At 37.9% G+C, this 13642-nt stretch overlaps 2 protein-coding genes across 2 annotated transcripts; both read left to right on the top strand.

The window, feature by feature from the left end:
- The first annotated feature begins 1963 nt into the window (after positions 1–1963).
- Positions 1964–7177, top strand: LOC116162651 (tryptase-like). Its single transcript, XM_031476307.1, has 5 exons — positions 1964–2109; positions 6131–6381; positions 6432–6656; positions 6709–6919; positions 6974–7177. Exons 1-5 carry the CDS (start codon positions 1972–1974, stop codon positions 7139–7141), a joined length of 993 nt encoding a protein of 330 aa, XP_031332167.1. The 5' UTR covers positions 1964–1971; the 3' UTR covers positions 7142–7177.
- Positions 7178–10805: 3628 nt separating this feature from the next.
- LOC116163983 (tryptase-like) lies at positions 10806–11964 on the top strand. Its single transcript, XM_031478110.1, has 5 exons — positions 10806–10958; positions 11001–11224; positions 11270–11494; positions 11544–11754; positions 11803–11964. Exons 1-5 carry the CDS (start codon positions 10821–10823, stop codon positions 11962–11964), a joined length of 960 nt encoding a protein of 319 aa, XP_031333970.1. The 5' UTR covers positions 10806–10820.
- The last annotated feature ends 1678 nt before the right edge of the window (positions 11965–13642 follow it).

A 13642-nucleotide genomic window follows, 5' to 3' on the forward strand; every position in this document is an offset into this window, starting at 1 on the left:
GCATAGTCTCAAAGCACGATTTTGAATTTTGTTAAGCTGTAACAATCGAGAGGATCTAGCTGAACCGTAGACAAAACATCCATAATCAATTTTCGATAATACGAGGGATTTGTATATTTTGATTAAAGTAGCCACATCGGCGCCCCATTTTGTAGAGCACAAACATTTGACGAGGTTTAAGGCTCTATCACATTTCAATATCAAGTCGCTAATGTGCTTCTCCCAAGTTAGCTTACTATCCAATGTCACACCCAGAAACCTAACGTAATCCACGCATGGAATTGGGGTTTGATTAATGAATAGTAGGGGGTCGTAATGTGCTGTACGTAGCCTACAGAAGTGGACACATTTTGTTTTGGTGATAGAAAAAGTAAATCCTGTTTCCTCAGCATTTTCCAAAACTTGATTAACAATAGGTTGCATTTTTCTTGATATTTGACCAATAGTTTTGCCACTACCAAATATACACAAGTCATCCACATATAGACAACATTTCACGTCTGTGCCTATGTTATTAACTAAGATATTAATTGCTATGTTGAACAAGGTACAGCTTAATGTTGATCCTTGTGGAATTCCATTCTCAAGGACGTAAGCTTGAGACAAGCTCCCATTGATTTTGACACGAAAAGTGCGATTAGACAGAAACGACGAGATGACTTTGGGTAAACTGCCTTTAAAACCCCATTTTTCTAGTTGTAGTAAAATACCACCACGCCATGTCATGTCGAAAGCTTTTTCGATATGAAAGAATACCCCCACAGTGTGATGTCGATTTTTGTATCCTTCCTGTAAATAATTTTCCAAATAGACTAACTGATCTATTGTGGAATATCCTCTACGGAATCCTGCTTGCGCCTCTGTTATAAATTGTGGATCTATCAGGTGAATGAGCCTTTGATTTATCATTTTCTCTAAGAGCTTTCCCAAACAACAGGTTAAACTTATAGGCCGATAACTCTTACAATCCATTCGATTTTTGCCTTCCTTTAATATAGGCACTATAATTGCCTCTTTCCACTCTTGCGGATATATCCCTTGTTGCCAACAGTAATTGTAAAAGTTAAGAAGGCGTCGCTTAAAGAGGTTAGTCGTCTGGGTGATCATTTTATTTGTTATTTGGTCGTTACCTGGTGCAGCTGTAAGGGACGTTTTCTTTAAACAAGTATTTAGTTCACTCAAGGTAAACGGTAAGTTATACATTATTATTCTAAAAGAATGATCATTGTGAGGTCTACGTACTTACGCAATATTTTCGATACCAGTTCATATGAAAAATTCATGGACGGACACTGACGAAGGAATCTAACGTGGTTGAAATACAATTAGGTACATGGGAAAGAAACATTTATGTCAAGTCATTAATGGATATTTTGTAGTACCACAAATCTGTGTGCATTACGTTACAGAATTGCTTCCCTTCCGGAAACAGCGTGTCAATCGACCCCACAATAAATCATAAAACACATTGCAAGATTTATTTATTCAATAAATGACTAATGATGGTTCATCATTCATGGAACAACGAACGTGTTAGACATAAAAATTACGTTGATCTGTCAACCTATTTCGGAATATTTTGATATTAAAATTTATTATCAATTAAAATATTACGAACCGTATTGTATGAGGAAGGTCCTCTTGAGTAAATACCCCTTGTAATTACTTATAAATTAACATCCGGCATTGGTTCACTGAATTAAAAGAAGAGACCGAATCGATATTTTATTATATTAAGCAACCTTCACTATGAATGGATTTAAATAATTTTAATGCAATTTCCCGGTTACGGTGGGTTTCTTCGGTAAAGTGTGTGAAATTGTAACTATTCCACTCAATGTCATAGTGATAATTATTTTCGGGAATTTATGAATATTAGATAATGGTGGTGGAAAAGTTTTATTATATATAAACATTTATACTTTTATCAAATTAATGTTGCATTAATTTACGTGCACGATTAGAGTAAGCATGTTAGTTCCGTTAGTGGTTAGTGCCGTGTTGGTAGTTCAAGTTGGTAGTCAGTTACCGCCTGGATATGTTTGTGTACCTGCCGGTACATGTCCCCCCACTGGCAACATTGGTATAGATATAAGAATTGTCACACCAGTAAGTACAATCTTCATTTGTAATAATTATGAAAATTACAATTAAATAGTGTAATGTATCTGAAACAAGTAGACCATAATATTTCGCAGGGTGCACATCTGAACAACCATTGTAAATAATAAAAATAACTCATAAATTCCCAAAGGCTTGCACTACAAAAATTAAATAATAATATAAAAATTTCTGTGAAGCAAAAGGATGTGGTGCATTATGTATGCAGGAAAAACAGTATTATCGTAATAATAATAACTATCATGTTGCATTTTTATTCACAATGAATTGAATGTTTTCAGAGAAGATATTACAGTGCATTTAACCCCATTTCTCACCATGCGCTACTAAACTAAATTACTTAGCAATTGCATTCTTTTTTATAAATTTTAAGTACGTACATTACGTTACTCTGTATTAGAATTAATTACTGTTAATTACCAAATAAGAGCAGTACACCAGTACCACATTATGTGCACCCTTTTCAGTAAATAAAAAGCTATGACCATAACGCTCATTTTATTAGCAAGATGCAATGGCGCCTGTTATTTGGGATATTAGTTTGTACTTGTATTTTAATGTTTGGAGTTCCCTGCTTTTGATCTATAGGATGAATCGACAAATAATCCATTGCTGTCGCCTAAATAGCTGAGATTAGAGAACAGTTTATTTAACATGATTCATATGCTTTATCATGTTTTGGGTATACGTATTAGTCCAATCACCGGGGATTATGATACAGTGAAAATGGAAACAAGTATAAATTATGCACAACTCTTGTGCAGATAAAGCGCATTTTTTTAAGCGAAATAGCTTTTGTTTTGACATCACCAATGGATATATTTCTTGCAGACGTCTCTCAATCGCCCTTTGTGAGTACCCTCTTCCGACAATCCGTGCTTGAGGTATAAGGGAATATACCCGATCACGATAAGAGGTCGAGGAGGTTGGTAGAAATTAATTCCTTTCGTTGAGACCTTTCATTAGAGTATCACGAAGGATAAAACTAGTTCCACTCCGGAAAACGGGAAAAACTGAACTAAGACAGAGGGCAAAAGCTAGAGTGCGGCTAAGTCGAAGTTCAATGTTAAAATCTTTGACTGATTTCTGCGACCTTTCCACAATTTCTCCAATTGGAGGTGTATTGTGTACTGTTATATTGTTTAATTAGCAGACCCCGCGAACTTCGTAGCACCTTTAGGAAATCTCTTTTTTGGATGGGATATACACTCGGTTCCGCCGGCTGTGCTGCTTTACTTCGCTTGTAATCAGTCAAATGATTTTTTGGATGAGACATACCTACGTTCGACTCTCACACCCGGCGAACTATATAATCACCTAGCGGTATGAAATATACTTGGACCTACTCAATATACAAACAACATTCATAAAAATCAGTGGAGCCGTTTCGGAAGAGTGCGACCACAATCACCGTGACACGATACAAGGTCGCTATTAAAATGAAACCAAAGCTCTGACGCCCAAACCGTTTGAAATATAGAAATGGAAATTAAAACACTTCCATTTGAAAATATTTCACATTTTGAGGTTAAAAAAATGTTTTTGACACATGGTTTTTGAATGCGACCGCAATCTAGAATTTGTAAATGTATATTTGTATATTACAAGTAGGTTAGGAATACTCACTCTATGTCATAGTTTCTATTGAACTTGTATCAATCATGTAACTCTCCAAAGAGGAACCAAGTTTTATCCACTAATATTTAACATGGGATTTGGAAGGGAAGCTAGTTGATGAGCAATGAACAACCAGAAAATAAGGCACCACTGTACAGGGTGTCCCAAATTCGAGGGTGGCTATTGGGATCTCGAAAGTACGACGTTGATTAAAACGGAGGCACCGTTGAGCATTTCAGGAACTTTTTTGAAAAGAAGTTACATTTTCGTATTGCAATTTTTTCTCCCCTACAGGTTGGCATGATCAGCTTTTATTTTTTTTTTTTTTCATTTATTATTATTTACCACGTTACATATCTGGTAGATGTGTTTGTGGCATGTCAAGCATAACATATAAAAGTAACATACAACATAAATATACATTATACGATACAATGACTTTACATTTAACATATACATAAATAGTATTTTAGGTAGGTACATACATGTAAGCGTACAAAGTTTATAATATGTCTGTCGGTGATATTTGTGTGCTTAAAAATTCATTGACTGAATATAACGCTTTACTGGTAAGGAGACGCTTAACTTTGATTTTAAATTGTCTATTGTCGAGTGCTTTGACATTATCAGGTAGGTGGTTGTAGAGTTTCAAGTTCACTCCATTCATATCTTGATGCGATGTCGGGGTAATCGCAACGTCCCTCTGGCTCTGGTGTTGTAGTCGTGAATGTCAGAAGTTAGCTCGTAGGATTCAACAGTCGAATGAATGTCCACCAAAGAAGCCAGAATATATAGAGAAGGCAATGACAGCACTGATAATGAAATAAACAGTGGACGGCAGTGCGCTCTACACGGTTTGCAAGCTATAATGCGAACCACCCTTTTTTGTAGGCGAAAAATTTTCGTAGCATGAGCAGAGTTCCCCCAGACCTGTACAGCATAGCTTATTTGTGAGTGAAATAGGGAAAAATATGCCATCTTAAGTAAATGAGGGCTGACAATGCGTTTTAGATTTCTAATGAGAAAAATGGTAGATGAAAGCTTCTTGGTAAGAGATTCAACATGAGCTGACCAACTTAGAGACTCGTCAATTTTAATTCCAAGTAGCGTTACATTGTCACTCTTCAGTAATGAAGTGTTAGAGGTTACAATTAACTGTTGGGTCTTATTACTATTTAATATGAGGCGATTATTGGTGAACCAGTTTTCGGCCAATTTCTCACATTCGTAGGCTTTATGTTGCAGTTCACTGCTTTTATGAGCCGATGATAGCAATGTTGTGTCATCGGCAAATAAAACGCAAGTATTAGGTAACATGGTGTAGTAGAAGTCATTAATGAAGGTGATGAACAAGATTGGCCCAAGCACTGAGCCCTGCGGCACCCCCGCCTTTATTGTACTGCAGTTTGAATAGACGCCTTTAATACACACGCTATTCTGTCGTTCTTCGAGATATGACTTAAAGAGCTTTAGCGAGGTGCCACTTAATCCGTAATACTCCAATTTCGCCACAAGGAGATCATGCGGGACACAATCGAAGGCTTTCGATAAATCAAATAGTGTGATTTGAGAGATTCTTCCATCCATGTCTGATGTTTCGGATTTTGAGAATATAATCCACAATTCCACAAACAAAGTTCAATCCCCTTTTGTTCACTAACGCCGTTAAGAAACTTTATGTGGCAATTTTCTCTACTACTCCTGTATCTTCAACTCACTGCAGCCTACAAATTCCGTAACCTATTATGACAACAATACTGCATGAAAACCAAAAGACGTACAAAAGACGGTTGTTAATTCCACTTCTCAAGAAACTTTCTTTACAATTCGACCCATGTTAGAATTTATTGGAAAAAACACTCTAATTTTTTCACCTTGTATATTAGATCTCATTCACACGAATGCACATGCATGATATTTTCCACAAAAATGTAGTTTCCACCTATCACCACTAAACAGCGCTTTGATCATTTTAACCTTACGAAACGGGGGCTTCCCAAACGACCCTCATTATTACAGCAAAATCTAATATTTAATTCTCTTGAAAACCAACTGTAGTTCGAGATATCTGGAAATGATATTGCGGGATTTGTTATCCCCTACAGATAATCGCTTAGGATTTAATAAAAATTTTACATAATCCTTTGCTTATACAAAACGTGTGAAGGCGATATGTAGCTTCTAATGAATAAAGAAAATTATTATATGTACTTAGGTCATAATAGTAACCCATATTTTCTAAATAATCTTACACGTAGTGATCAACAATGCAAAGTGATATATTTAATCTATTGTCAAATGTTTATGGCAATAACAAAATCACCTGACGGTACATGGTACCGTTGCCGAATGAGTCGAGCGTTTGCAATTTTTTATCGGATTATCTTTCCAGGGAGGTACAAATCCCTGTCCGCCGGGACAAGTTCCTTGCTTATTAACGATACCAACACCATCACCAACACCCACTGCAAGCACATGTGGTAAAAGAAGTGTCACTAATGTTTCACCTAACGATGGATTTGCAACACAGGGAGCATGGCCATGGCAAGCGTACTTGGTAAACCAAACAGGATACGCAGGAAGCGGTGTGTTAATTAATGCAAATACAGTACTAACGGCAGCTCATAAAGTGGTCGGAAACAGGTAACCCGAGTGCAATCTTAGAATCGTTTTTTTTGCAAAATATGTTGCAGAGCCACGCCGGCTATGATCGGTGTATACATGGGCGTATACACCCCAAGCCAATTAGGAACTCGCTTATCTGTTTCAACTGTAACTATCCACCCAGACTTTAACATCAACACATTCTTCAATGACATAGCATTGTTAACATTGACTACATCAATAGCACCACTGCCACAACAATTAATCAACACGGCATGTTTACCGACTTCTGGACAAAGCTTCATTGGATCATCGTAAGATGCCGTAAATGTTGATTTACCAAATACACTTTCTTAATCGAAATAGATGCACGGTGACTGGTTGGGGACAGACCACCTTCGTGATAAACGATGCGCCGCTATTACAACAAAAGCAGGTGAACGTAACAGTAGTGAGCTATAATGCCTGCTACACGTCAATGAGTGTCGCGTCGCTTTTGGGGACAAACGTAAACACCTATTTGGATCCGTTTGGAGAAATATGCGCCGGAGGAGAAGCGCAACGGGATGCGTGTACTGTAAGTTCCCTCTTTAATTGCATGTATAATACTAATTAATCATTGTAATTTTAGCAAGACGGGGGTTCGCCATTAGTGTGTTACGTCAATAACGCGTATGTAGTCGCCGGTCTAGTGATTTGGGGAAAAGGTTGCGGTCAAGCCGGAGTGTATGGTGTTTACGTAAATGTGCCATATTATTTAGTTTGGATACAGAATAGCATCGCCAACTTGGCAGGTTGAGGTTATACAATAGAACCAAAACTATGTACAGTATTATTAATGCATCTAGTGTAATTTATTTAAAAAACACATATAGCGCCAAAAGTACTTTTAGTAAATATTGCCTTTTGAAGTACCGAGTGTAATGTTTGTTATTTTATTGACAACAAGCATTTTCTTTGCGTTGATTTCCTGTAGATGTAACACCTAGCACAATACAATACAAATTCGATGGTCACCATGGGGATCTCGGAAACTGTTAAGACATATGTAGGTAGTTTAAATTTGTCAAAGTTATGTATTTTGATTTTAACAAAATGCGATTTTGAAACTGGCCACTTTTCCCCTCTGCAAATTTTAAATCTGACTTTTCGTCTCCGATTAACCATCATCAACTTTATTTATTTTATTTATCATTAACTTTATTTTAATCGAAGTCATTTTTACTTTTTGTGTCATTTGATAGACCATTTTTTTCTGATTTCAAAACTGTAAACATCAGTATTTTTTAAATGTTGTTAAAATAAGTTCTTTTTTGCCTGGAAAACTTTGTCTTGTGTAGTGTATGTTCGTAGTTTCTTGCGCTTTTACGAATTATTAGCACCATTCGTTATTAAAAATTGATATTTACATGTTTAAAATTTAAAAACAATGCTCTATCAAATGACACAAAAAGTAAAACTGATTTCCATAAGAAAAAAAAAGTTGATGGTTAACCGGAGACGAAACGTCAGACTTAAAATGTTAGAGAGAAAAAGTGGCAATAATAATGTGTTATTTATTTCGAAATATCTTTTTAAATAACTTCGGTCAAAAATAAAAACGATTTTGCACAATTTCGTGTTTTTCAAGATATCTCCGAAAGTACTCGGAAGTTGTGCAGTTTCAAAACGGCATTTTGTTAAGCATCAAAATGCGCAACTTTGCCAAATTTAAACTACCTACCCATCTCTTACAGTTTCAGAAATCCCCATGGTGGCCCTCGAACTTGAATCAGCTTGTATAAAGTGACGTTTTAAAAATTTCGATTCAAATCGTTATCTCTGATTCATAATGAAGTTTTTTACGATTGTTTATTTTGATTGAACCGCGTGCACTATATAGCGTTCTAAAAATCAATGCGATTTTAGACAATATTGATATCCAATCCACTTATAAGGACATCAAATCCCTGTCCAACATCTGTACTCGCCAATTTTTAATTTGGTCTTTATAAGACACACGCTCGGCAACGGCGACTTCGCCGCCTCGCTCCAATAAAAAATTTGCTCATGGCTCTGCTCATTTATCACATCATATTTTTAAAAGGATATGTTTAGAACTATAAATCACATATGAAACGAAAGCCCTAACCTGCACCCGTCAAAGTAACAGATCACCGACGTGAGGTATAGTCCGATCTTTTTAATTGTTCCGAACCTAAAAACTGTAATAAGCACTATCAGTTGTCTATTGCGCATGCACAGTACGAGTTTTGATTTTGTTCGAAGGATCTACCACAACAATTTGGATCAAATTGCTCCATAAAAAATGTAGCGTTTTGTGCAGTAGATTTGTAGAGCATGCATTTATAGGGAATTCGATTGTAGAACGTTACCGAGCGGTATAGAAGACCAATTTAAAGAACCGCATTGTTCTAGCCCTGGGCGTTTCCAAATAAACGCCACAATATTGTACACTTGCATGCGATTTAGGGTGGAGGGGGGGGGGGGGCATACCCAAGCCACCTAGTCTCACGCTTGTATAGGATCGTTGACACATTGCTCAGCTTTGTCGCCTCGCCTTGTACAGTTGCCCGAAATTCTAGGAGATGGTTTATTGGCAGGTGGGGAAGGAGGGAGAAAGGAATGTTGCTTGTTGAGTTAGTTGGAGGTTACGAATACGAGACCAATGTCAAAAACCACATCGTTCTAGCCCTCACCGTTTTGCCTCGTCGTTTAACAATAAACGTCGAAACGACGAAAAGTTATCGTGTATTTGACCAGGAGGGTTGGTGGAGGGGTGCTACGGTGCGAAAAGGACGTCGGAGGAATGGCGTTGGTGCATTCCACAAAATTTCCCCGATGGGACTCGGCTGCCGTAATATTTTTATCGGCGATTATTCTATAACTTCGAATTTGGTCCGATTTGTTCGTTTGAAAATTTCCCCCTCTGCCCCCTTGCATACATGTAGCACAAAACGGCTTCAATTTCCCATGGGCTGATCCCTTTAAGAACGTGCAAATAAAAAGTTTTTTTTTTACTTCAATCAAACATAATTTACAATGATTTTTCCTAATGCCCTGTAATTTTACATAAATGGAATAACGGTACCTCATATAAGACGTCCCTTTTACAGGTGGACATGTTGAAATTAGACGCTCCTTGCAGCGACAATAACTACTTGCCTTCGGGGAATTTTCTAATGACGTTCTCTGGACGTAGTGTTTTAACGGTGAACACCTAAGTGCATTCTAACTGCATGATTATCCCCTTTTTTGGTGTTCCCAAAACAAATACGTTTAAATAATTCACTTAACGTTATCACCGTTTTTATGAATAAAACCCATATTTTTAGCACATTTTTTAAGAATTAAAAAAAATGTGCTATTGTTTGTGTTTTGTCCGTCCGTCCGTCCGGACCCACTTCTACCGTTTTGAACTACTTCTAGGGGAATGGTCCTAAAGTCCTGGAATTTTTTGCAGTAGGTAGCCTATACCTTGAAGGTGTGCCAGACGGTCATCAAATTTCGCTGGCTAAAAGGGGGGCCTCCCCACCACGAATTATTTCCTGAGATGCTGTTTTTAGAAGTAAAACGTGCATGCATTTACATACGACAACCAATTGGTCTCAGATTTTACATAGGCATGCCTTTAGTGGTACCAAGTTAAACTTTAGAAAATGGGAGGGGGAGGGGGGTAAACATATGTTCTACCCTTCATGGTATTCTAATGAAAGGTCTCATCGAAATAAATTGGTTTGTACAAACTATAACTTTTCCGTGCCCTTGAAGCGGCGCAGCAACTCATTATTGATCGCACTGTACAACATGTCACAGTTTGGAGTTTTTTAGCACGTTGAGAGAATTGAATAACTTTCTTATTGTGCTAGTTAAACACTTGCTGAGTTCAAGAGGAGGGATTGTGTTTGTCTGGAATACGTACCACAGCTATGCAAGCAGTTAATGCTTCTGAAGGGTTTTGTTTTGATTCCTTCCCTTAGCAACCGAATCATTTATTTATTTAGGTCCGGTTTTCCTACCTCTCAACAACTTTACTCTCCGAATGAATTCTATGGATTGCATTGTCGATACAATCGTGTCGAAATGAAAAAACTGACCCTAAGAAGCAAACGGTTTTAGAATGAAATGCTTCTTTATATCATATACTCGTATTCTCAACTGCAGAAAAACTACTTTGAAGCGCTTCTACACCTTTCATGTGCATCCATACAAATGGAAGTGATTTGAAGCGAATCGCCCTTGACGAACTATACATCCATTTCGGTTATAACTGTAAAAAAAATGTGAAATCTAAAATGCTTACTTTGACCTTCATCAACTTATTTACTTTTGGCACCGCTTTGTATTTTCAAAATCAAGCAATTACTTAAAAAAACAATTTATACAGAATTGCGAAAAAACATAATAATGAAACCGCTAAAAAGATGATAGAGAATGAACAAACTTGTCAGTTGTGTAAATCCTCTCAAAGAGACAATATGCTACATCAGTTCATAGCACTTATCGTTTTAACTCATTTTGATAGAGCACAATCGTCCCCTGGGTTCAACTGTGTACCAACGGGCACATGCCAAGCACAAAGCGGTGTAACTTTGAATCGACGAATTTTTACCAGGGTAAGGTCAAGCGAATAGAAAAAGGATCAAGCTTATGTTTAGGGTAACCCATGTCCCACCGGCGAATTGCCATGTCTACCCATACAAACTTCCACCACGTGTGGAAAAAGAAACGTCACCGCTATACAACCACACGATGGTGTCGCCACACATGGAGCGTGGCCATGGGCAGTATATATTACGAATCAGACTGGTTTCTGCGGAGGTGGTGTTCTGATCAGTCCAAATACAGTATTGACTGCGGCTCACAAAGTTTCAGGAAATCGGTAAAAGGCGATTTTTAAGAATTAAAAGCTTTAGTAGTATTTCAGAGACACTCCCAATTTGATTGGAGTTTACGTGGGTGTGCATAGTCCCAAAGAATTAGGGGCCAAATTAAATGTCAGCCGTGTAACTGTACATCCCCGTTTTAACATGACCAACTTCTTTAACGACCTAGCTGTGTTGCACTTAGCAACAGCCGTAACACCTTTACCTCAACAACTAGTGAATCTAGTATGCCCTCCAACAGCAGCTATGTCATTCGTAGGACAAACGTACGCATTGAAAATTCATCAATATAATTAGCTATAACGTTCCTAATAGATGCACAGTAGCTGGATGGGGACAATCCTCGTTCACAGTACACGACGCACCTATAGCACAGCAAAAACAAGTTCACGTTAAAATAGTTGATGCCGATACCTGTTACCAATCCATGAGCCACCAATCGCTATTAGGCCAAAATGTTAACATGTATTTGGACCCCATCGGAGAAATTTGCGCCGGCGGAGAGGGGTCGCGAGATTCATGCACAGTAAATAAAAAAAGGTGCTGCAATATTATTTACATAATACTCTTTTAGTACGATGGAGGCTCACCGTTGGTCTGTTACGTAAACAATGCCCATTACGTGTTAGCAGGTGTGGTCATTTGGGGGAAAGGATGCGGACAACCGGGAACGTACGGGGTGTATACTAGTATTCCAAATTATGCAAACTGGATACAATCCGTTATAGCACCATAAAGAAATGAAAAAAACATGTTTTATGTGTACAGACAAGAACATAAAAATAAAAACGATTATGTGCAAATTTTTGCTTTTAAAATCGTGGACGAATTTACATAGTAGTCCCAAGATCCCAACAACTTACGTCATTTACACGACACTTAGCCGAGGTACTTGCTGACTGCTGGACCTGACCCCTATCCATAGTAATGGGTTGGCTACGTGCTCGAATAGGCATAGCAATAATCAGAGTCACCAGCACAAATGGCAGCGTACACATGCCTGATGAAGATGGAGCCGCCCTCCTCACCATCCCCTAATATTCTTCATCTATATGAATTTTTTTGTAAGTTAGTTTTATAATATCCCCTTTATGTTCAGTTACATGGTATGTTCATTACCACAACTTCGTACAGACGTTTTACAGCTCCGAAAAAATTAATGAACTTTACTTATATTTAAAGTTTTAGTAGTTTTAGTTTTAAGTACAGCATCCCAGTGCCATGTAATTGGAATAATTGTATTCTGTATGGTATCTGGCTAAACAAATAAACAAATAAATACCTAATTGATTTTCATATACATATGTTACATAACTTTAGACAACACAAAAGATAGTCAGTATCCAAAGTTATTAAATTGAAAACGGTAGGTATTTTCAGTGGCGGATTTACATACAGGCTGATTCCTATAGTACCTGCCACCGTTTGGGAGCGTATAGGGGGTGCCTAGGGGAGTATTTTGATATAGGACACTTGGGGTCGGAAATCTAAAATAAGGGCGCCAGAACCAAATTTATCTTCTGGAATTTCACGCCTGTATGTAGGCAACCCAACCGACCGACGTTTCGCGCGGAGCGATGCAGAGCGAGTTAGCGCGAGGAAGCGACATGGGAGGGAAGGAGGGAAAACGACAGTCAAAAGCAATAACGTTTACAAGTGTTCAACGTGGCCCCGTTGTTCTCAATGCACTTCCTACATCTAGCCAACTATTATTATACTATTGCCATAGTGTTTATTCACTTGATACGCGTCGTTGCAGACGGGATTTCGTGGGTTTAAACAAAATTCTGATCAAGTGTCAGCCACACATCGCCGCCTGAGATCGCTCCGTGTGCACCGCCGGCCGGTTGGGTTGCCTACCTACAGGCGCGAAATTCCAGAAGGTAAATTTGGCTCTGGCACCCTTATTTTAGATTTCCGACCCCAAGTGTCCTATATCAAAATACTCCCCTACGCACCACCTACACGCTCCCAAACGGTGGCAGGTACTATAGGAATCACCCTGTATACGCACACTAAGCACGTGCTTAGGGGCGGCAGCTTTAGGGGGCGGCATTTTTTGCACTACATTTATTTTAGGTAACATTTTAAGTTTTAAAATAGTTCCCTAACAAGTTACAAATGACAAAAATGTTTAATTAAAATTATGAAATAAATTGGAATTGGTAGCTAGATTCATATTTAGTTTTAAAGATTTCATGCTATAATTTGATTTTTATTTTAAAATATTTGCAATTTAAAGATTATTTTGGAGCGTATATCTTTCGCTGTGCCTAGGGGCGCAAAAAATTTAAATCCGCCACTGGGTATTGTTTCCTATAAAACGTAAGCTATCCCGCTCATACCAACGGCCGACTATGTCGGGGGGTTTCAAATTGTTGTAAAAATTGGTAAATCATTGATGACCAACCACT

The sequence above is a fragment of the Photinus pyralis genome, unplaced genomic scaffold (assembly GCF_008802855.1).
Source record: "Photinus pyralis isolate 1611_PpyrPB1 unplaced genomic scaffold, Ppyr1.3 Ppyr1.4_LG2, whole genome shotgun sequence".
NCBI classification, from domain to species: domain Eukaryota; kingdom Metazoa; phylum Arthropoda; class Insecta; order Coleoptera; family Lampyridae; genus Photinus; species Photinus pyralis.